The 22,941-nt window shown below is 56.4% G+C and overlaps 1 protein-coding gene across 4 annotated transcripts in view; it reads right to left on the bottom strand.

Annotated features, from left to right (window-relative positions):
• Positions 1-11,527, bottom strand: part of SHISA6 (shisa family member 6) — a 137,607-nt gene extending 126,080 nt beyond the window's left edge. For all 4 annotated transcript variants that reach the window (XR_010349841.1, XR_010349840.1, XM_064395988.1 and 1 more), the window contains exons 1-3: positions 11,396-11,527; positions 10,389-11,316; positions 207-367 (exon numbers count right to left, since the gene is read on the bottom strand). Coding sequence is in view for 2 of the 4 variants with exons in the window: in XM_064395988.1 (XP_064252058.1) it covers positions 207-367; positions 10,389-11,071 (844 nt within the window). In the remaining 2 variants the exon portion in view is untranslated. The remainder of the gene's footprint in view (positions 1-206; positions 368-10,388; positions 11,317-11,395) is intronic.
• Between the last annotated feature and the right edge of the window lie 11,414 nt (positions 11,528-22,941).

A 22,941-nucleotide genomic window follows, 5' to 3' on the forward strand; every position in this document is an offset into this window, starting at 1 on the left:
CTCCTCAGAGCCTCCACACAGCTGGACCATGAGTGGTCATTAAATTAAACCAATTCACATGATTAATAAGCAATCTCCAAACCACATCCCAAAGCAGCAAAACAGGGAGAAGCTGAAGCTTCTCCTCCTCCCAGGAGAAGAATCCTGGCGAGGGGGTTTTTCAGAAGTCTCTGCTGGCTCCAGGGCTCACGGGGAGCAGCACTCACCTGGGTTGCTCTTGGAGGTGCGCACGGGGGTGTAGTGGTTCTTGGAAGAGCTCCTGACTGGGGTGTTTTCTTTGGGGGAGGTATCTATGGCCGAGATTGTCTCTCTTTCACAGTGTCCGATTGGGATTGGTCCCTGCTGCCTTAGGATGTCGGCCAGAGCCCTGGGGAGACAGGGAAAAAAGGGGGAAAATGTATTTTAACACAGCTAGAATTCAGTATTTCAGAATAGAATAGAACAGAATTCAGTACTTGTACTTGTGAATCCAAAGCAGCTGGGTTCATACCATAAACAGAGAAAAAAAGCAACATTAGCAGTAATAATAAAATTTAAAAATATGGCTTAAAAGCTCTGTTTCTTTCTGTGCATCTGCTGCAAGTATTTCCAGGCTTGCCTGGCTATTGTTTGGTGTCTCATCTGCTCTCCCTAATTCACTGCAGCCCTGGGTTGTGGTTCCTCTCCATCACCTCCCAGAGCACACAAACTGCCCCTGGCACACTGAGCCCTGCCTCCACCAGGAGCCACTGCTGGCCCCAGCCTGGCACCTCCCAAAAGTGACACCAAAACCGCCCTGCCCGAGCCAAACTCCCTTAAAACTGCCTCAGATCAGGATCCCCACGTCCTGAAATCCCTGCTCAAACACAGCTCAAACCCCAGCAGTGCTGGGAGTGGCTTTTAAGGGAGAACCACGAGCCAGAAAAATGGATTAACCAACTTGCAGGGCTCGGCGTCAGCACAGCTCTGAGCCTGTGCTCAGCAGGGATTGCTTCAATGGCTGAGTTCTCCCTGCCATTCCCAGGAAAAGCAGTGCCACCCAGTCCAGCTGCAGCCAGTGCTTTCCCCTTGGATGCTCCAAGATCCTTTTGCCCCCTCTGTGAAAATCACGGACACGTGAAGTGCAGTGCCCTGATTTTCCTTCTCTGCTGGGCCTTAGGAAAAGCAGGAAAGGGGTGGCTTGTGTGGGCTGTAAGGGACACAAGCCATTTCAGTGGCGCTTAAAAGCTGATGAAGATGGAAAATCTATTTTCTCCTGGCAAGGGGAACACGTCTGGAGTCACCTGGGGTCCCAGGGAAGGTGTCAGGAGGAGACATCCCCTCACTGCACATTAACGAGAGGGATGCTGGCATTGCTCACACCCACTGGCATCCCTTAAATGCCACATTTCTGGGCTGTCATATGAGAAATAGTTTGGGCCCTGGGTCCGTTCCATTTTCCAAATCATTTCCTCTCCAGACTCCTGTCCCTGTGCATAATGGATTGCAATACTAATGTGCTCCACAGAAGGAACTCTTGGAGGATCTCAGAGGCTCCTGAGCAGGATCACATTAGTTCAGCACCAGCCTGTACAGAATAAGGATATTTTTACCCTTTTTTTGATTATTTCTTGGCTGTAAAAAAAGCAGATCTGAGGGCTGTAACCAACCAGGGGATATCTGTGTGTGCACACAGACTGATCCTCGTGGGGTGAAGGGATTGTTGTTTGCAAGGACAGGAGAGCACAGACTGGGCCAGGCCCAGAGAGAGGTGAAGGAGGCAGCCATGGAGAGGGGTGCTGAGCCCTGGGCCAGGCCAGGACTCCTTCTGTCTGCTCCTGGGGAAAGGAGGAGCTCGTGTTTGGGGAGGAACTGGTGTTGAGGAACTGGTGTTTGGTGAGTGAGAACTGGTGTTGGGTGAGGAACTGGTTTTTGATGAGTGAGAATTTGTGTTTGGTGAAGAATTGGTATTGAGGAACTGGTTTTTAATGAAGAAGTGGTATTTGCTGAGGAATTGATAATGAGGAACTGGTGTCTGGTGAGGAATTGGCATTGGGTGAGGAAGTGGTTTTTAGTGAGGAACTGGATTCTAGTGAGGAACTGGATTCTAGTGAGGAACTGGTGTTTGGTGAGTGGAAACTATTTTTTCATTAGAAACTGGTGTTTGGTGAGGAACTGCTGTTTGGTGTTGTCCCAAAGCTCCTGGATTCCTCCCCCCGACTGGGACAGAGCTCCCCACCATGCCCAGCCATGCCTGAGGTGTCCCTAACTGGTCCCCAACCTCCAGGACACTTTTGTCCCTTTGTCCCCTTGCCCAAGGTCATGGACATCCCCCCAGCAGGGATCTCCAAGGTGTATTAAGCACCAGATGACCATTTGATGGCATCTGCAGCACTAAGGGTCATTTTTCAACCCCACACCTTGCATTAGCTCTGTTATTTACTGGCCCACAGTGGCCCGGGCTCGTTTGGAACACTCGTCCAAGACTCTGCGAGTGCAATCACTCAGGGAGCAGGGAAAACACCAAAGCAGGCTGGAGAACTCCAGAACACCTCGTTCCAGCTGTCCCAAGGGAGAGGGCAGGGTGGGCAGGGCACACAGGGGGAGCTGCAGGGGCTGTGGAAATGGGCCAGAGCAAAGCAGCAAGCCAGCTTGGATGGAGCTGGTTCGTTCTGAGCCAATTCAGTCACGGTGCTGTGGGAATCCAGAGAGTTTCCATAAAGCCCTGAGGGCTGGGAGGTCAGTCCCACTTAAAAGAGGCAGATTTGTTGGTGACAGTCCCCTGGGTCCAGCTGGCTCACGGCCCCAGGAGAACAGGCTCCCTGGAATATCTGGGCGCTGTGTGTGCAGCCATCTGGGTACAATTAGTGCCACTGATGTCACCAGCCCCCTAATCACCTGCACAAGGATGTGAGACACTCCAGGAGCCTTCCTGTGACGACAAGTCTGTTATCTGAGGAGCACAAGCCTCGCTGCTGGAGCGTGGCACTGATAAGGATTTGTGACACCTTTCCCTCACGTCACAGCCATGCTGAGTCTCTGTGCCACCCGCACCCAGAGCAGCCCCAGGACCAGCTGGGACACTGCTCCAGGGGGCTGCACGGGCCTGGGGGAGGGAAACCCACGAGGCTGGACAGCCCAGGCCAGGCCCTGCTCCCTGGGATGGCTCTAGTGGCACTCAGGACAAATTTGAACACCGGGGTTCATCAATTTTCAGAAGGAAAAATCAAAAGGATTTGGTGTAAATCCAAAGGAAGCGAGGGAGTGGATGGAAGCAGTGGGGCAACAAGGCTGGGCATCAGCTGGGGCCGGGTGCTGGAAATGACAGACTTTGATCCCAAAATGTGGCTGTGCAATCAGGGAGCAGGTGAAGCTGCAGGGCTGGGAGGGAGCAGCTCATTGCAGCTCACCCTGCCCCTGTAACCCAGCCCAGAACCTGGATCTGCTCCCTGGATTTCCCACAAGGACTGCTGTCCTCCCCAAAGCCTTTTTGGGAAAGCATTGCCCACTTTCCCCATGCCCACAGATTCCCAACACCAGCTAGCAGTGTGAGTGTGGGCACGGGTGTCCCTGCTGCTGGAGGCCAGGGGAGCTCTGGTGACAGCTCCAGCAGGCTGGGAGCAAAATGAGATTGGGCTGGGTGGGAATGCACAGGGAGGAGCTGCCTGTTCCCAGCAGTGCACCCCAAAACTTCACTGATTCACCTGCTGAAAATCCCCTCTCGTGCAGACCTCAACAGCAGTGCTAGAAAACAGAACTGCCTGCTCCAAGTCCCTGAGACTTCGGGGAGGGATGGAAGCAGAATGACCCAGTGGGGCTGGCAGAGCACAGTGAGGAGAGCAGTGCCTGGCTGAGCTGCAGCTGCTAAAAGCAGAGCGGGGATGGAGCTGGTGGCAGCACTCCAATGGCTTCAGCACAGCCAGGATTCCACTACAAAAACAGCCAGGTTAAAGACTCCCCTATGCTCTGTAACTAACTGGGGAAGAAAGAGGCAGTTATTCCAGGAGATGGATTTGTCCAGCCTGGAGCCAGCTCACCTGGAAGGGACAGCTCCCTCTGAGGGACAGCACTTGGGTCACAGCCACTGCCACAGAGAGCAGCCATGCATTATTCATGGCCTGCCTGCTGTGCCCACACCTGCTCTGCCCTGGGAAGCTCCAGGCTGACCACACCTGGGGCTGGCCACTCCTGGGGCATCCCCACACTCCGGGGAGTTTCACACCAAATCCTCTGCTCTGAGCACACCTAAGGGGCTTTGAACTCACTGGAAAAAGCTGAGCTTCCTCTGAAGAGCCTTCACAACAAAAGAGGTGGTGGTGAGAGCACAGCTCAGCATTTATTGTGAAGAATTGTGTGTTTATCCACTGGGGAAGGAGCTATCTGAGCCCTCCAAGCAGTGCAGAGCACACAGATCTGAGCCAGCCCGTGTGAGGGGGGGAAAGGCAAGCAGCACATGCCCTGGCCTCATCTTCCCCAGAAAGTTCAGATCTTATGTGAAACAGAAATTTTAAAAGGCATCTGATCTCCAAAGGCACAGAGATCAACTGCTACTTAAGGATATCAGAGATTACAAAACCAAAAGGAAGAGAAGTTCAGAGCTGCACTGGATTCCCTCGACACCTCGTGATGGAGCTGGACTAACAGAAAAAGTTAATTAGCAAGCAGGAAAATGCCAAATAAATGGGAATTAGAGACACTGAGATGATTTGGTGGAGGCAGCACGGTTTCTGAGTCTGGCCTCTCTCGTAATGGAAGAAGTTCAAAAGGAAAGGAGAAGCCCAGAAGCATCCAGAGGAAGTGAGGCCAGGCAGCCACTGCTCCCACAGAGTCAATCTCTTCATAAAATAGACTCAGAGAGGAAAATACAGCAATAAAAACAATTATCAAACTGCAAACCACAACCAGAGCTCCAGACTGGAGCTTTCCCATGGAAGTGAAACAAAAGGAGAAATGTTTTGTACAGGTACAGGCACACAGGGACACACCTGGCCTGGATCTGGGTCTGCATCTGGACAATTCCCTGCAAAAGGACAAGATCCAGGTGCTCTCCTTGCTGAGGAGTTACCCCAAACCCAGCCAGGTGCAGGGTTGGTTTGAAACAGAACCAGTCCTGAGGAACTCCTCTGAGGTCACAAGTGAAGGTGTCCCTGCCCATGGCAGGGGGTGGAATGAGATGATCTTTAAGGTTCCTTCCAACCCCATCCATTCTGTGATTTTATGGCTGCACTTTTTTTGTTTTTTCTTACTTCAGTCTGACCTGCAGTCTGTGCCTGTGAGAGGGACAGGGCGCTTCAGAGGAGAGACTCAGAAACCACCAGGATTAAACAACTCAAAGCAGGGCAAAGAGCAGCTGAAAGGCACCCGAGTGAGTCCGAGCAGAGTGAAAAAAGGCAGAGCATAAAAACACATCAGTGGAGAGAGACTGAAAGCAGGAACAGCATCCAAGAAAGAAAACCTCCTGCAGAGTCCCTGTGGCCAGGAGTGTTCACAGCACTCCCTGCCTGCCCTGGGGACCAGGGGTTTGATCCTTTGGCTCCAGCAGCACAGAGCAGAGCTGAAGGAGCTGCCTGTGATCCCCGCCTCAAACACCAGGGCTGCAGAGAGGCACTGCTCATAACCTTCACACCTGAAAGCAGCTCCCTCCAGCAACCCCTCAGCAAGCACAGGGCCCCGAGCAGGGGGGACGCAGCCTGCAGGAACACAAACCCTGCTGCATTTCACACAGCCCAGCAGCTCCTTGGATCTGTGAGCAGACAGATCCATTGCCTCCGGTTCCTGCTGGAATTCAGAGCCATGGAGCAGAAACAAGGAGTGGATCAATTAAACTCTGGTCTCTACACGGGCAAAGGATGTTGGTTTACAAAAGCTGGCAGTGATCACTCACAGAGCAGGAGAGGCAGAGGCTGGAGAGAAGAGCAGCACAGATATCTTCCCTCTTTGCAGCAGCACAGATGCTGTGGGAGGAGGGTGAAGCGAAGCACAGCTCAGAGCCTGTTTCCCTTCTCCCTCTCCCACCCCTCAGCCACGCTCCATGCCAGGCCAGATAAGGCATTTTAGCAGCACACAGAGCTGGTTTGCTGGGAAAAAAATCCCTGTGCTGCTTCCCAGGAGAGCAGCTGGGCTCCCACCAGTGCCCCAGGGGCAGCTCTGCCCCTGTGTCCCTCTGCCTTCAGCTGACCAGTGGGATGCACTCGGGATATTTCAGTCCAGGTCCCAATCTGTGCATTCCCAGCTCGGCAGAGTGCAGCGGCTGCTGCTGAGGCTAAGCAGGGGTCGTGGAGCAGTGCTACATCTGTGAGTTATTTGTGTTCTGTAGCATGGGGATGCGGGGTCACGGCCACGGAATGAGAACATTCTGTGTCACCCTTTCTTGCTGCAGAAAATCTCACCCAGCTTTGGAAAGGACCAGCTGATATTCCCTGCTCAGAGATTCCTTAACACATCCCCAGACTGGAAGTAAAGCAATTACTTCTTAAATTTCACTTAAGAAATGCTCGTGAGAAGAAAACAGCACTGGCAATGAGACAAAAACAAATCATCCTCACCAATGCATGAGAGAGCATCAGCACACACAGCACTGCTGGGTGAAATTCTCAGAAACCAGCCCCAGCTTTCACCTGGAGCCCAGCAAAGTTCTGGCTGTGCAGCCCCCAAAGCAAGAGGCAGCTCTATACAGCCAGGCTCAAAGATCCTATAATTGCCAAAAAAGAAAAAAAAAATCATTTCCTTTGAAAGCACTACAAGCGTTTCTGTACAATAGGAATATTTCAGCTCCTGGTTTTCAAAGCACTTCCACTTAACTGCTGTTAGAAACGCCTGTCTCAGTGATTGTGAGCCCAGAATCTCAGCAGTGCCTTGCTTTAAAGGGACGTGGCAGTGCCTGGAAACTGGAGCTGATTCCAGCTCGGAGCTGCACATGCACAGCCAGCCCTTCCTTCCACCGACAGCTCTCAGGGAATTTGTAAACCCTCCTTCCACCAAAAGACATCGTAGGAGCCCTGCCTCCCTCAAAATGTTCTCTCTAAGCGAGTTCACGAGGATTTGCTGTAAAAGCTGGACGAGGAATGGGCAGAGGGATAACATCCACCCACAGCACTGCTCAGCGAGCATTTACGAGGAGGTAAAATTTACAGTGTGATGCTGCTGGTGGGGAGGTGCAGGGAACTTCTGATTGATCTTCCCTGCCGTGGGATAGGAGCCCAAGAGGCTTCCTCCAGCCCCCTGTAGCAAGTTGTGCTCATGCTGCTCTCTCCCCCTCCCAGAGGATGCACACTGAGGTTTAAAGCACTCGCCATCACTACAGAATTATTCTGGATGTCACACTTCACTCCAGCTGACACGACCTCAAACAGACAGAAATACCTGACCCCAGCCTGCTTTCCTCCTTCCCTGTTCCTCCCCAGCAGCTGTCAGAGACAAAGACAAACCATTCCTCTCCCCGAATTTACATTCTGCTTAGAGCACCCAGAGCATTCAGCCCAATGCAGGAGATGCACTTCAAAATATTTAAACCCTCGTGCGATGTTGATCAAGTTCAGGTAACACAGCTCTGAAAGGTATAATCTTTTACCAGCTACCATATTATAGAAGTCAATCAACTCCTTAAAATGCTCTGGAAGTCAAGCTTCCTGAGCACTCAATCTGCCATTCATACTTCTACACCCAGGTGAATCATTTCACCAGAACTTATCTAAATAAAGCAAAGCAAGCATCAAAGAAATGAAAACATCAGGAAGAATCCAGACAAGTCTGGCAACACTGGCTCTGATTTCCAAGGGTGAAGGATCCAACCCTGCAGCAGGCTGGAGCTGGAGCAGAAGTAACATATGGACATCCAACCCAGATTTCCAAATTTAGTGTGAAGATAAGGCCCAGGCAAAGTTGCCTTGAAGCCAGAAGAGCTGGGCAGCTGGGGAACCATCCCTACAATTAACAAAAGACTTAAAAGAGATCATTTTCTGGCTAAGCCACTTGCAGGACCCTTGCCTCTACACAGTTGTGTGTAATTTCTAACACTGTGGAGTTACATTCTTGCAGGGACCAGAGGCAGGCGGGATTTGGAATGGAATATGTGGGCCAGACCCTCAGCAAATGTAAACCAGCCTCACTGTTTGTCCTCACTTCAGGGAGGAGTCTAAATAAAAAACATCTTCCCAAATAAATAAAAACTGCGTCATTCATTTCTTTTTCTTTGTAAAAAACTAATATTTATCTCCCCATCTCTGCTGATTGCAGCTCAAGTTAAGCCTTAAAAACATGGTCAATGATTTCAAGAGTTCTGATTAAAAATCTTCATTAAAATAATTTCAGGAGGCATTATCTGCTAGAGTTAAGGTCTTTCCCCCTGGTGCTCACCACTGCTCTTCTAAAGAAGCCTCTCACCAATTTTTATGTTCAGACACGGGGAGCTCTCGCATTCGCGGCACGCAAGCAGCACTCATCATTTGGAGGGACTTTTTCATCATAAAATAAATATGAACCGGGAGAGAACACGCATTTGTCCAGAAGGAGGACTGCTACAGAGCCCGAGCTTTTGCTGTGAAGCAGGATTTTGTGTGCCACGCCGAGCGCTGCCGAGGGAACAGCGAGCCCGCAGGGACAGGCACGGGCTGCTCCCACCGGAGAGGCACCGCACGAAGAGGGGAAAGGACAGAGCTCTGCCACCAGCAGCGCGTCCCCGCACAGCCCGGCCGCCCCCGGGGAGGAACCGCCCCGCGGGTCCCCATCCATCCCTCCGCACTTCCCAGGCTTCCCCTGGCAGGACAGGACAGGACAGGACAGGGCAGGGACAGGGACAGGGACAGGGACAGGGACAGGGACAGGGACAGGGACAGGGCAGGACAGGGCAGGGACAGGGACAGGGACAGGGACAGGGACAGGGACAGGGACAGAAACAGGACAGGGCAGGACAGGGACAGGGCAGGGCAGGACAGGACCCGCGGGGTCCGAGCGGCTCTGCTGCCCCTGGGGGGTGCTGGGGGAGCTCTGGGGAGGCTTGGAGGGGAGATGGGGGGGTCTGGGGGCTACTGAGGATCCCGGGTGCAGGGAGGGAATGCCAGAGGCAGGAGGGGCATGCCTGGGGGCAGGAGGGATGTGGGGGGGTCCCGGGGAAAGGAGGAGGGGTGCAGGGAAGCCAAGCCGGGATGCTGGGGGACACTCCGGGGGACAGGAGGAGGGTGTCGGGGTGCCGCAGAACAGGAGGGGCTCCGAGGGGTGAAAGGGGGTGCCGGGGTGCAGACGGAGGCTCTGGGGGGTAAGAAGGGGTGCCGGGATGCCGAGAGGAAAGGGCGACGTTCTCTGATGTAGAGGAGGATGCCGGGGGACAGGAGGGGAATGCCGGAGGCAGGAGGGGGTGCCGGGGTGCCGGGGGAGGATACGCGTGGAGCTCCGGGACTGACTCTGGGCAGAGCGGGGCAGCGCGGAGCTGTCCGGGAACAGCCCGGGAATTATCCGGGAATTATCCGGGAGCTCTGCAGGAACAGCCAGAGGATTATCCGGGAGCTGTCCGGGAACAGCCCGGGAGCAGCCCGGGAGCAGCCCGGGAGCAGCCCGGGAGCTGTCCGGGAATTACCGGGAATTTTCCCGGAGCTGTCCCGGAGCTGTCCGCGGAGCCGGTGCTGAAGGCGCGGGGAGCAGAGCACAAGCGCGGCCGCGGGAGAAGAGCACGGGGCAGCCGGACAGGCCCCGGGGTGGGCAGTGGGATGGACAGAGGGGTCCGCGTGGCCCTGGTGGGACCGTGGGAAGGAGGAACACCTAGGCAGAGGATGGAAAGGGAAAACCCTTTGGTGGATGGTGCAAAGAGGGAAGCCTTGGACAGCTCTCACAAAGGGGGAAACCCTCGGATAAATCACTCAAGAGGGGACTCCTCGAAGCGGCAGCACAATGGGAAATGGTTTGGAAAGGTGGCACAGCCGTCAGAGAGCCGTGGCACTGGGGAAGGAAAGCCTTGGAAGGGTTGGCAGGGGAAACTCATGGAGAGCCAGAGCAAAGCATAGAGACCCGAGTGGGTGCTTCACAGGGAGACTCCTTGGGCACAGAGTGCAGCAGGAGAACCCCTGGACAGCGGTGTAAAAACTGAGCCCTTGGACAGCAAATCCAAAGGGAGAATCCCTGGAGGAGCCATGCAACGGGAAACTCTCGGACAGGCTGCACAGCTGGGAACTGGTTGGGCACTCAGCAGGAGAACCCTCGGATGGACACTCAAAAGGAAAACCTTTGGCTGGACACTCAAAAGGAGAACCCTTGGTTGGACACTCAAAAGGAGAAACCTTGGCTGGGCACTCAAAAAGAACACCCTTGGCTGGGCACTCAAAAGGAGGACCCTTGGTTGGACACTCAGAAGAACCCTTGGCTGGGCAGCGCACTGAGAATCCCTGAGCACACTCTGCCAAGGGGGAGCTGGGTGAGGGCGAGCAGGGGAAGCAGCTCACCTGTGAATGTTCATCTCCCGGGGCGGGCGCCGCGCCTTGTCGTAGGCCACCTTGGCAAAGACGCCGGCGATGAGCACGAAGGCGATGGCCCCGCACGAGATGTAGACGGTGGCGTTGGTGCTGTCCTTGTCCGGGTCGTACTTGTTGGCGTCCCCGTCGCCCCCGTCGCCGCCGTCGGCGGGCAGGGCGCCGCTGGCCGTGGTGGGGTGGGCCCACTCGGGGCTCTTGTAGTTGCGGCACAGGCTCTGGTTGAGCTTCTCGGCGCGCTTGTTGCAGCAGAAGCGGTAGAAGCAGGTGCCGCAGCAGTAGCGGAAGCCCGTCAGGCTGTTGTTGCACTCGAACTCCTTGTCCCACTGCCCGCTCACGTCGTAGTACCCCCAGCAGGTTTCGTGCGCCGGGGCCGAGCCCCCGCCGCCGCCCCCGCCTCCGGGGGCTGCCTTGCCGCCCCCCGCGCCCTTGCCGCGCCCGGGCAGCGCCGTGGGGGCGGCGGCCCCCGGGCCCGCCAGCGTCTGGTTCAGGAGCTCCTTGCCCGGCTTGGGGGTCCGCCGCGGCGCCGCCGCCCCCTGGGTCCGGTTGCCCTTGGCGCGGGGGGGCCCGGCCGCCTGCGCGGGCAGCAGCAGCAGCAGGGCCAGGAGCTGCAGGGACAGCAGGAGCAGCGGCAGCAGCAGGTGCCGCGGCCCCATGGCGAGGGGCGAGGCGGGGGCGCGGCGCGGGGGGCGCGGCGGGCGGGGTGGGGGCTCAGCGCTGCCCCATGGAGCGGGGCGGGGGCGGGGGGTGCGGGCGGGGGTCCCGCTGCTGCCGCCGCCGCTCTGGCTCCTCAGCGGCGGCTGCCCGGCGCCGGGCGCTTCATGCCGGCGCGCGGCGAGCGGCGGAGCCCGGCGGAGCGCGGCTGGAGGCGGCGGGGTCCCGGCGCTGCTCCGGCGAGGGGCTGCGAGAGACGGGGAGAGGGTGAGAGCGCGCCGCGCCCCGGGCAGCCCGGCCCGCCCGCCCCATGCCCACGGCCTTACCATGCCGGAGCGGGACTGCAGCGGGGCCGCGGGGCTGCCCGCGCTCCGAGCCGAGCCGGGGGCGGAGCGGAGCGGCGCCGAGCCGGGCGCGGAGCAGGGGCGGGCGCCGAGCCGAGCCGGGAGCCGGGGAAGGACCGCCCACCGCTGCCGGGCCGCTCCTGACATCACCGGGACCGCGCCGCGCCGCTCCGCTCCGCCGGCAGCCCGGCACCGCCGCCCGCACCGCCCGGGGCAGCGCCGGGCACCGGGGGGCTCCGGAGGGGCGCGGGGCGGGGGGTACGCGGAGGTGTGTGCGCGGTGCGGAGCCTGTGCGTGCCCCCCGGGGTGTGCGGGTCCTGGCAGGGATGCGGTCCCGAAAGGTGTGGGGGGGGTGAGGACCCCCTACCTGTCCCCCGGGATGTGGTCCTGGCAGGGATGTGGTGAATGCCACTGTAGCTGTGCCCCGGGGATATGATCCTGGCAGGGATGGGCAGGAATGTGGTCCCTAAAGGTGTGTGTGGGGTGTGGATCCCACACCTGTCCCCGGGGGTGTGGTCCTGGCAGGGATGTGGTCCCTAAGGTGTGTGTGGGGTAAGGACCCTGCTGCTGTCTCCCGAGGTGTGCTCCTCGCAGGGATTTGGTCCCTAAGGTGTGTGTGGGGTGAGGACCCTGTGCCTGTCCCCGGGGCTGTGGTCCTGGCAGGGTTGTGCTCCCTAAAGGTGTGTGTGGGCTGTAGATCCTCTACCTGTCCCCGGGGGTGTGGTCCCCGTGGGGCTCGGCAGGAATGCAGCCCCTTCAGGTGTGTGTGACCCTGTCCCTGTCGCAGGGCAGTGCCTGGGCACAGCCACCACAGGTTTGTCTGAGCAAGATCCCTTCAGGCACAGCAGCTTTCACTGCTGTGAGCCACGGCCACCGAGGCAGAATTTCCTCAAAGTCCTGGTGCTTCCTCCGTGTCCCACTGCAAACCCGACTAAAGCCTCTAAGGGCATTTCCTGAAGAAGCCAAGGTGCTGCCAGCTGAAAGGACACGCAGAGGACAGCGAGGAACCCCAGCAAGGAGGTGGGAACAGAGGGGAGCCCTGCAGCTGCGGACAGTGTTCAGGAGAGCAGTGCAGGAGGAAGGGAGCAATGGAAAGGGAGAACCATCCCTAAAAATCCCATCTTGCACCCTGTGGGAATCATTTCCTCAAGCTACCAAGGTGTGAGTGCCCACAGCTCATTTGATAAGTCCCTTAGGAGAGCCCATGGACTGTGAGGCTGGCAAAGAAAGCTTCAGCTCTGCCTTCCAAAGCTGCTCTGGTGCTGGGGAGCACCTGGGGAAATGGAAAACCCTTCATTGCTCATGGCAGAGAGGGTTGTTGCCCTTCTATGGCTGCTGAGAGCTGCAGCTGAGGGAGGTGCCCAGGTGAATGCACACCACGGGCAGTGCCCAAGCCTGAGGCACAGGGAGGCAGCCTGAGGCCAGCGTGGCCACCCAGGGCCAGCCTGAGCTGCTTTAGTGCAGGCACCCCTCTGAACCCCAGCACCCTGAGCCCAGCCCCTCCTGGGGATGATTCCCCTGCCAAACCCTGACACCAAAGGCTGCAAAGCACATTTCACTGCTGTTGTAGGGAGGCTGTCTCCAAACGCTGTGGGCCTTCCACGTGTCCCCATCAAATTCACCACAGAAAGCATCCTCAGCCCTGGCTGCCTTGAGGCTCTGACCCTGCTTCTGCAAGGCTTTGCAGAGTGTGGGGGCACCCAGAGGGAACAATCCAGGTCCTTCCCTCACCTGGCTGATCCCTGCACAGGGACTGGGGTCTCTGTAGGGCTCTGCTCAGGGGAGAGGAGCTGCCACTGGAAAACCCAGCGTCCTCTCCCAGCTGGGCAAGGCTTCCTGCTGCAGGCAGTCCTTGGGGAAAAGATCCAGTGGTTTTGAGACAGAAACAAGACAGACCTCTGTCCTTACACCAAACAAGGGCACAGAGAGTGCCTGGTGAAGCGCTGAGGGTCAGGTTTTCTGCCCCATGGGGTATTTGGGGGCTGAGATTGTCTCTTCCTCCGTGCCTGCCCAGCCTCCTGAGCCGGCTGGGCTTGGACTCCCCGTGCTCCTGTGGTGCCAGCACAGCTCTATCGCACCGAGGGGACCACGAAACCCCACCCAGATGCCTCTGCCGCCTGCTGCTCAATTGATCAACGCCAGAGCAAGCTAAAGAAGGACAGAGCTTCCCTGGATGCCCGGTATAATCCCATTGCCTTGCCTGGGGCCAAAATACGGGAGAGGAGAAGCTGAAGCAAATGTGAAAAGAAGGGAAGAGTCCCTAAGGAGCAGCGCCGGATTTCTGGGACTTTGCTGGGATTTGGAGCCGCGCTGCTGGCTGTGGAGGGAAGGACAGAGGCTGAGATGCTCGTGGGGGAAAATGCCTGAGCTGCGCTCCCCCCGTGCCCGCCGAGCTGTGTGACAGGGACTCTGTGACAGCCCCATCCCCACCTGCAAGTCACTCCAAAACCTCCAGCGCTTTCTCTTTCATCTCCCGTCCCATCCTCCCCGGGTTGTTTTTTGGCAGCGTGACTGTTCCAGAGCTGTTTTCTTGTTTATCTTCTTCGCCGGGTGCTTTCATCTCCGTGCCGGAGCTGCCGCGGCCGCAGGCGGGGAAGGGAAGTGCAGGTTCACCAAGTCCCGAAATCCAGTTCCTCCCCAGCATCCCTCCCTCACCCCTCATCGGCCTCTGATGACTTTGAGAGGAGTTTCTGAAGACTCTGATGTGCTCAAAAGCTGATTCCTTCTCGTCAGGGGATTCAGTTGTGACCGTGAATCTTCATTAAAATGAGCCCAGCACTTCGGACCTAATTTTCCTTCTAAAATTAATGTAGCTACAAAAAGCTCCTAAGAGGAGTTTGGGGGGTTATTTCCTTGGAGCTGGATTCCTCCTTGCCTGAAGAGGGGTGGGTGGATCCCGGCTCTGTCCCAGGCAGGAGCTGCTTGTTCCAGGTACAAAACTGGCTGAGCAGCAAGCACGGGAATGCCAGGGGAGCAAACGGGCACAGGGGTGGCAGGGCCTCACACAGGCAGGGCCAGACGTGCTCAGCTTCTCCTGCAGCTTCTGAGCAGCCGTCCCAGAGGACAGGACAAGAAACCGGAGTGAAACAGGGACATTTCACCAGCTTTTCATGGTTGGTTTGCTCCCTGCTGCCTGAGAGGGTTCTGTGGTTTGTATGGTTTTGTACAATTTGAGGAGCTGGGATTCTCCTTCCCCATGGGGACTTCTCGTTTCTTTCTCCCTGTTCCCATTGCTCAGCCGGGTGCAGTGGCTGTCACAGCTCTGTCCTGCAGCTCTCACCTGTCCCTGCCCTGCAGCTCTCACCTGTCCCTGTCCTGCAGTTTCACCTGTCCCTGTCCTGCAGCTCTCACCTGTCCCTGCCCTGCAGTTTCACCTGTCCCTGGCTCCTGTTGTGTCTCACTCAGGGGCAGGAGGCTGCCAGGCCAGGCTGTGATCTGCCCAGCTGGGCAGATAAAGTGCCCACCTGTGCAGGAAAGGTGCCACCAGCACTCCTGGGAGAGGTGCAGGGACTTCCCTGAGCTGTCCCCAGCGTTGGCCAGGCACAGCAGCAATGCACTCCCTTCAAATGGAGCCATCTGAAGCAGAAGACAAAGAAATTTCTACAGCAAATGAGAAATTCCTCGTTATTTATCCAGCTCTACTCACAGAGAAACCTTTAGAAAGTGCTTTTACCACTGCAATTCTGCAAAACCCCAAATTTTTCTAATACCCAAACTAAATTTCTCCTCTTTTGGTTTGAAGCCATTCCCCCTTGTCCTGTCAGTCCAGCCTTATAAATCACCTCTCCATTTTTCTTGCTGGCTCCTTCCTGACATCAACAGAAAATCCAGCACAAAGGAAACCCTCCAAACATTCTCTGCAAACTGTGGCAGCCCTGGGGACACAGGGAGAGGGAGGGGATTGGAGAGACCTCAGTGTGGGTTTCTCTTCTCTTTCTCTCCAGGTCTCCAGTCTGGGGAAGATCATTAGATCTGCTTTGCCCCCCTACCTTTGCCACTGCAGTTTTGGGGCTCCCCCAGGGCTGCTGAGCCCCAGAGGGCAGCGCACACCTGGGGGCACAGCTGGCTGTGCAGGGCCCGGGGCTGTCAGGGGTTAATTTCCTTGATCTGGCCGCATGTGCACAGAAGGGAGAGCAGTGGGAGCTGTTCTTTTCCGTGTCATTAGAGTCCCTGTTGTCACTTCCATCAGCAGCATGGCACAGCCTGTCCCTGCCACCAGGGCAGCTCCTGTCCCAGCTCCCAGGCAGGCGCTGCTCCATCAGTGTCCCGCAGAGCTGCTTTTCCCTGGGATCTGGCACACCCAGCACCTCTGCTCCGTCCGGATCGCCCTGCAGCTCCAGCCTGAGCCGGGAGGAGCCAGCAGAGGAGCAGATGGAAGGAGCCAGGCTCAACATCCCCACCTTGCACGGTCATTACCAGCCAGGCCTGGGCGCAGGTGATAACAGCAGAGAGATGAGAGTAATTAGCACTGATTAGCTGCCTCCAAGCCCAGCAATGTGACACTCAGAGGGCTCCCAGGCTCTGCAGCCTGTCCCTGTGTCCACCCCACCTCAGGCAGACCTCCAGGGACAGCGCAGGACAACCAGCCTTGAGGTGACGTGTCCCCACACCTCTCACCCTTGGCTCAGACCCTTTTATCCGGATGTTTCCATCAGCAGCAGGAGCCAGGAGCTCATCTGCAGCCTGCCAGGGCTCACAAGATGTGTGATCCCAGAACTCGTCCTGTCTCAGCTCAGCCAGGGCTGTCCTCACACGGGGCAGGGCAGCCTGAGGGACATCGATGTCATCACAGCCTGGGGGACATCAATCCGTCACAGCCTGGGGACAGCAATGCCATCACAGCCTGGGGACACCAATGCCATCACAGCCTGGGGACACCAATGCCATCACAGCCTGGGGGACAGCAATGCCATCACAGCCTGGGGACACCAATGCCATCACAGCCTGGGGACAGCAATGCCATCACAGCCTGGGGACACCAATGTCATCACAGCCTGGGGGACATCGATGTCATCACAGCCTGGGGACACCAATGTCATCACAGCCTGGGGGACAGCAATGCCATCACAGCCTGGGGGACACCAATGCCATCACAGCCTGGGGGACATTGGTGCCATCACAGCCTGGTGACATTGGTGCCATCACAGCCTGGGGGACACCAATGCCATCACAGCCTGGGGGACACCAATGCCATCACAGCCTGGGGGACATTGGTGCCATCACAGCCTGGGGACACCAATGCCATCACAGCCTGGGGGACATTGGTGCCATCACAGCCTGGGGACACCAATGCCATCACAGCCTGGGGGACACCAATGCCATCACAGCCTGGGGACACCAATGCCATCACAGCCTGGGGGACATCAATGCCATCACAGCCTGGGGACAGCAATGCCATCACAGCCTGGGGACAGCAATGGCATCACAGCCCTGGGGACACCAATGCCATCACAGCCTGGGGACAGCAATGGCATCACAGCCCTGGGGACACCAATGCCATCACAGCCCTGGTGCTCTCAAGGGGCTGCAGCTCCCTGGGACAGGGACAGAGCCAGGGAACAGCCTGAGCTGGGCCAGGAGAGTTTTGGGATGGATTTAGGGAAAGGTTCTTCCCCAGAGGATGCTGGCACTGCCCAGGGAATGGGCACAGCCCCGAGGCTGCCAGAGCTCCAGGAGCTCCCAGGGATGCCCAGGGTGGGGTTTTTGGGGGTCTGGGCAGGGCCAGGGCAGCACTGGGTGATCCTGGGGGTCCCTCCCAGCTCAGGAGATTCCTGGATGCCAAGTGCAGGGCTCACTCCACGGCCTGATAAAGACACAGGGGTTTTCCAGGAGAGCTCCTGCCAGGTGCCAGCCCCTCCCTCAGCCCCTGTGCCAGGCAGGCAGGTTTGTCCAGAAAGCAAATGAGTTCCTCAGGCATGGCAGGGATTTCAGAGAGTGACACATCCGCTCCCAGGCTCCCTGAGTCCCTCTGTTTCTCTTTACAGGTGAATTTTATTCATTTTCTAAAGCCCCCAGGGACGAGCCAGCTCTTGCCAGTCGCTCACGGGCCGGGTGAATGGCTGGAAAATGGGAGGATTCAGAAGTCCTTTGAATAGAGCTGAGAGCTCTCTGAAATCAGGATATTTTTCAAGGCTGAGAGGGAGACCAAAGAAAGCAGAACCCCAGGCTTGCACATTGAGAAAAGAGCGTGGGCTGGGAGCACGGTGTGCACGGCAGGCCAGGGCAGTCCTTGCCACGGGCACGAACAATCACACATCCCGAGCAGGGGGCAGTGGGAGGAACAGCTCTGGGGCTGGGCAGGCACTGCTCAGGCAGGGTGCCCCTGCCTTAATGGGAATTATTTCCCTGAGGTCTTTGTGCTGCTGCCAATCCACTCCTCCGAGCAGACAAAGGAGCCCTTCAGGAGCCCAATTGTTGCTGCCTGCAGCCAGCACCGTGGCCCAGGAGAGGAGGAAGGAGCATCCCAGCTGGGCAAGGAGCAGCTTCTGCCTGGGCTTCCGGCCCTGGGGACTCCAAACTTCTTCAGAAAACGCAGCAATTACAGGAGAAATTATCGTCAAACTCCGGGATGGTTTGGGTTGGAAGGGCCATCAAAGCCCATCCCACGAGCAGCACACAGTGGGTAAAGGGGGGGACACAAGTGACACCCCAAACTCAGAGCTGGAGGCCCAGGACCCCCGGTGTGGATGGGATTTTCTTTGCAGAGCTGCGTGCAGAGGGAGCCAGGGAATTGCAAGCACTCCTCCCTCCAGCAGCTCCCTGCTTCCCTCTGCAAGGCCTTCCACAGGATTTCTCCTGTTTCTCCGTGGAAGCAGGGAAGGAGCTGCTGGGACCCCAGGCTGCTCTCCCTGTGCCTGGGAAACGATTAGCAAACATGCCTGGCTCTGAAACTTTCCCTTTCTGTTTTTATTAATTCTCCCTTTGCAATAATCCTCAATATGCTTCGTTTACATTCAACGAGCAAGAGGGGAGCACTGCCTTAGTTAATTTAACTCCCACAAATTCCCATCTCTGCTGGGGAGAGATTGTGCTTCCTCGCAGATAAAGCAGCTTCTTCATATTTCAAAAGGTTAGAGATTAGATCTGCTTACTGCTCTACTTTTATTAAAATTCCTATTTACATTTTTTTTTCCCCCACATCGATACAATTACAGAAAAGGCAGAAAGAAAACCTTTGAGCCAGAGCAATCCCTGAGCACTGGAATATCCCTCAGCCTGTACATCCATGGGTGTGGCAGGGGACAGCCCTGTTTGCTGTCCCTGCAGGTGGGCAGGAGGAGCTGCTCCTCCTCCTCCTCCTCCTCCTCCTCCTCCTGCTCCACTGAGGGCTCAGAAGTAGCACAAAACCTGACCACAAAACCTGCCCGAATTCCTCAGGCCTGTAGCAAGAGGGAAGCTGAACAACAAGGCTCCAGGGGGACCTTAATGTGACCTTTCAGGACCTGAAGGGGCTCCAGGAGAGCTGGAGAGGGACTGGGGACAAGGGGTGGGGGACAGGACACAGGGCATGGCTCCCACTGCCAGGGGGCAGGGATGGATGGGAGATTGGGAACTGGGAATTCCTGGCTGGGAGGGTGGGCAGGGGCTGGGATGGAATCCCCAGAGCAGCTGTGGCTGCCCCTGGATCCCTGGCAGTGCCCAAGGCCAGGCTGGACATTGGGGCTGGGAGCACCTGGGACAGGGGGAGGTGTCCCTGCCATGGTAAGGGGTGGGGTGAGATGAGATTGAGATGAAATGATGAGATGATGATGATGATGATGATGATGATGATGATGATGATGATGATGAGGATGAGGCCCCAGCTGATGATCTGGAAGGGTCCTGCTGTCAGTGAGGAGTGAGGTGCCACCTCTGACTGCCCAACTCAGCTCAGATTTCTCTCCACAACCTCTTAACTCCCAGGACCGAGGGAATCCATCAGGAGAAGAGTTGGGTGCTTGGCACAGACATTTTCTGAGGTGTCCTGAGGTTTGCTCTGTCATGCAAAGCCAGCAGGAAAACAAAACCACCTGAGCGTGGCAGGCTCCAGAAAGGAGCATTTATTGAACACTGCCTTGGTGGGGAACTCGTTGCCACAAGAAATATAGACAGGTTTAAAAGGCTGTCAGACAAATCCACCCCGAATGACACCCCCAGGGCTCTCAGGCACTGCTGCAGCTCCTGCCTGAGGAGATCTCTGAAGCTCAGCCTGCCTGGAGCCTGCAGGCTGTGAGGAGCTGTGGATCCCTGCTCTCCTCCTCTTTCCCTAAGAACTGAACTGCAGGGTGCAGAAAACTCCCAGGATTTTGTTGGGCCCAGGGCTCTTTGTGCTCCAGAGGCAGGGGAGGCACATCCAGGGATTTGTAGGATTCCTTTCCTCCTGTGACATGAGGGACATGGAGGTTTTGAAAGGGGCAGGAACCACCTGAGAGCCTTGTTGGGACCCCTTTTCCCAGAGTGCTGGAGATCTTCACCCTGCAGATCTTCACCCAGGGGTCCCCAGGACTTTTTGCCCCGCTCTGGGCTCAGCTCAGTGGCTCTGACAGAATCAGAGCACACAGCCTTGAGCTGTGCCAAGGGAAATACAGGCTGGATATCAGGAAAAAGTGTTTTACAGAAAGGGTGATGAAGTTCTGGAATGGCTGCCCGGGGAGGTGGTGCAGTCACCATCCCTGGGTGTGTTCAACAAAGCCTGGATGTGGCACTGGGGGCCAGGGTTTAGTTGAGGTGTTGGGGCTGGGTTGGACTCGATGGTCTTGAAGGTCTCTTCCAACCCAGTGATTCTGTGATCCTGTGGATTCTGTGAGTTCTGTGATTCTGTGATTCTGTGGCTCTGTGATTTCTGTGATTCTGTGGCTCTGTGTCATTCTGTGATTCTGTGGCTCTGGGCTCAGCCCCTGTGCCCTGCTGGCCCTGCCCTCCCTCTCTGAGCAGCATTAACCCCCAGGCAGCCTCTCAGGCAGCAAACACCTCCTGCACTGAGCCCTTTGCAGGAGCCTTTCCCTGCACTGGGAGTGCTCCTTAGGGCGAGCAGACAGGCTGGGACAAGAGCCCATCACACAGCCCAGGTGAGCTCAGCTTTGCTCCTCAGCTGTCAGTGCCAGACAATTCTGGGCCTGACAAACCCAGTGCCCAGGACAGAGCAGCTAAAAGGCTCCTTCACCCCAGCCCTGTTTCCACTCTGTGGCCTGCAGGAATAAAGCTTTGACCTCTGCTGACAAATCCTTTTCCAGGGAGAGCAGCAGAGCTCCTGAGGCCGTGCTGGGGGCACTGCCCACTCCTCGAGCTCCCAGCAAGCAGAGCGAGACTGTTGGTAAATGTTATAAAACACAGGAGCCATTGGAGTAAATCTTTGCTGTGATGGAGTGATCAGCTGTGGGATGAGTTCCAGGGACAAAATGCCATCAGCACAGGCAATGTGTTTCTGCTCTTCTCGGAAGAGCAAGCACGAAGCTCTCTTCCCACCCCCAAAAATAACCAGCTGGATTTTTCAGGATGCACAAGCAATAGGTCTTTTCTAGCTTTACTAACCCCAGGATAGCAATGGTCTCTAGATTTTCATTTTTCTCCAGAAAAACCACTAAAACCACAGATCTTTAAAGTCCTCCCTTAAACTGCCAGGACACTCTGCTCCACCTTTCCCCACCAGCCTTATTCCCTGCTCTCCTGCATTTATTTTCCTATTTACTTTTTAAGGAGACACCTTAAATTTCCAGGGGTGCTCTGGGGCGCAGCAGAGGCAATAATTTGATTTATGAAATGCATTTTCCAGCAGTGGCGTGCCAGCAGCCTGTCCCCAGCCCTGTGTCACAGCTGCTGTCCCTCTGGGCTGCAGGGACACGTGGAGAGGGGCAGGTGTGGGGGAGCACATCCCCTCTGCTGCTGCTGCTGCCCACGCAGGCTGGGCTGGGGAAAGGGCACGGGGGGGACAAGGAACCCTCTTTTCCCACTCTGAGTTGCATACAGGTGAAGATACTATAAAAAATAAGATATTATAAAAGATAGGATACTCTAAAAGATAAGATACTATAAAAGAAAGGCCTTACAAAATATGGTTTAAGCCCCAGGAGTTCCCCACATCCCCCGCCCCCATTGGCAGCCCTCGATATTCAGCCATTAATTAGTTATTATTTACTTATCAGCCCTTTATTAGTCACACACAGCCCGGTCCCCTCGACACTTTCTTGGTTCTTTTATGAGATTAGATCAGCCTGTTTGTTCCCTTGTTTACAGACGAGCTGTAATCCCGGCCCCTCCCTTCGGTGTTTAACGAAGGGATTTACTCGGAATTGTTTTCTTCTACAGCTGAGGGATAAGAAGGGTTTGGAGCACGGTTGTTTCATTCCAGTCATTTGTATTAATTGATATTTAGATCAAATGGAGGAGACTTAACTGGCCTAAGTGCTTGTTCCCTCTGAGTCAGTGGGTCCTCTTGGAGGAATGAAACCCATGAATTTTGTGACAGACACTAGCAGGGATGTGTGGAGCTCAAACCACAAATCCTCAGTGCAGCCACAAGAACGAGACCCAGGGAGATGGGAACGAGCCACTACACCCCTGCCACGGCCTGGAGATGGGAATGAGCCATTCCACCTTGGACTAACCCACCCAGGGTGTCACTCCCAGCGCTGGGAACATTCAGAAAAGTTGTTTCCACCACGAAGCTCGGCTGCCAAGAGGCAGTGCTGCTTCCTCAGCATGACCTGGGGACAGCAGGGGTGGTGGCTGCCCCTGCTCAGGGGGCTGTGGCCCTGTGGGGGACACTGCTCTCCCCTGGCTCCCAGCAGCTGTGCCAAGGTCACTGTCCCCAGGTGGCAATGTGTCACATCCAGGAGTCCTCTGCAGCTCCTGGGAAATCCAACAGAAGCTGAACCACACAAAGTCAAAAAAGGATCAGCCCCTGCTCTTCTGGGCTCCAAAGCAAAGCCAAACCATTCCTCAGGGGCACAGCATCCCAGTGGGACTGTCCCCTCCCCTGGGCACAGCATCCCAGTGGGACTGTCCCCTCCCCTGGGCTGGGACAGCTGCACTCCCCCTCCCTGCACCCTGCAGCTTGTGGCTCCCCCAGCTCTGGACATGGGAGGATGTCTCCAGACAGGTGTCACCCCCGGTTATGGACAGGTGTCACCCCAGATTCTGGACAGGTGTCACCCTGGGCTCTGGACAGGTGTCACCCCCGGTTATGGACAGGTGCCACCCCAGATTCTGTACAGGTGTCACCCCAGGCCTGGGACACATCCAGACAAGTGCCACCAAGACTTGGGATAACAAGTGGACCCAGCCAAGTGACAGAAGCATTGGCAGCCCAGCCAGGAGCAGGATTCCATGTGCTGATGAGTAAATGCCTGCACTAAGAATAGCTCCTTCCAGCCTCGCTGCTCACCCACCTTATCCTGCTCCAATTACCTGCCTTAATTTACTCCAGCTGTTCCTCCAGAGCTCCATGATCTATTTTCTACCCCCTCCTGGTTCCTGCTTGATTTCCCTGCGTATTTGAGCATTCCCCATTGGTTTCAGTCTGGAAGTGCCTCTCCTGACAGGAAGGCTGC

Source organism: Passer domesticus, chromosome 20 (assembly GCF_036417665.1).
Source record: "Passer domesticus isolate bPasDom1 chromosome 20, bPasDom1.hap1, whole genome shotgun sequence".
In the NCBI taxonomy this organism is placed as follows: domain Eukaryota; kingdom Metazoa; phylum Chordata; class Aves; order Passeriformes; family Passeridae; genus Passer; species Passer domesticus.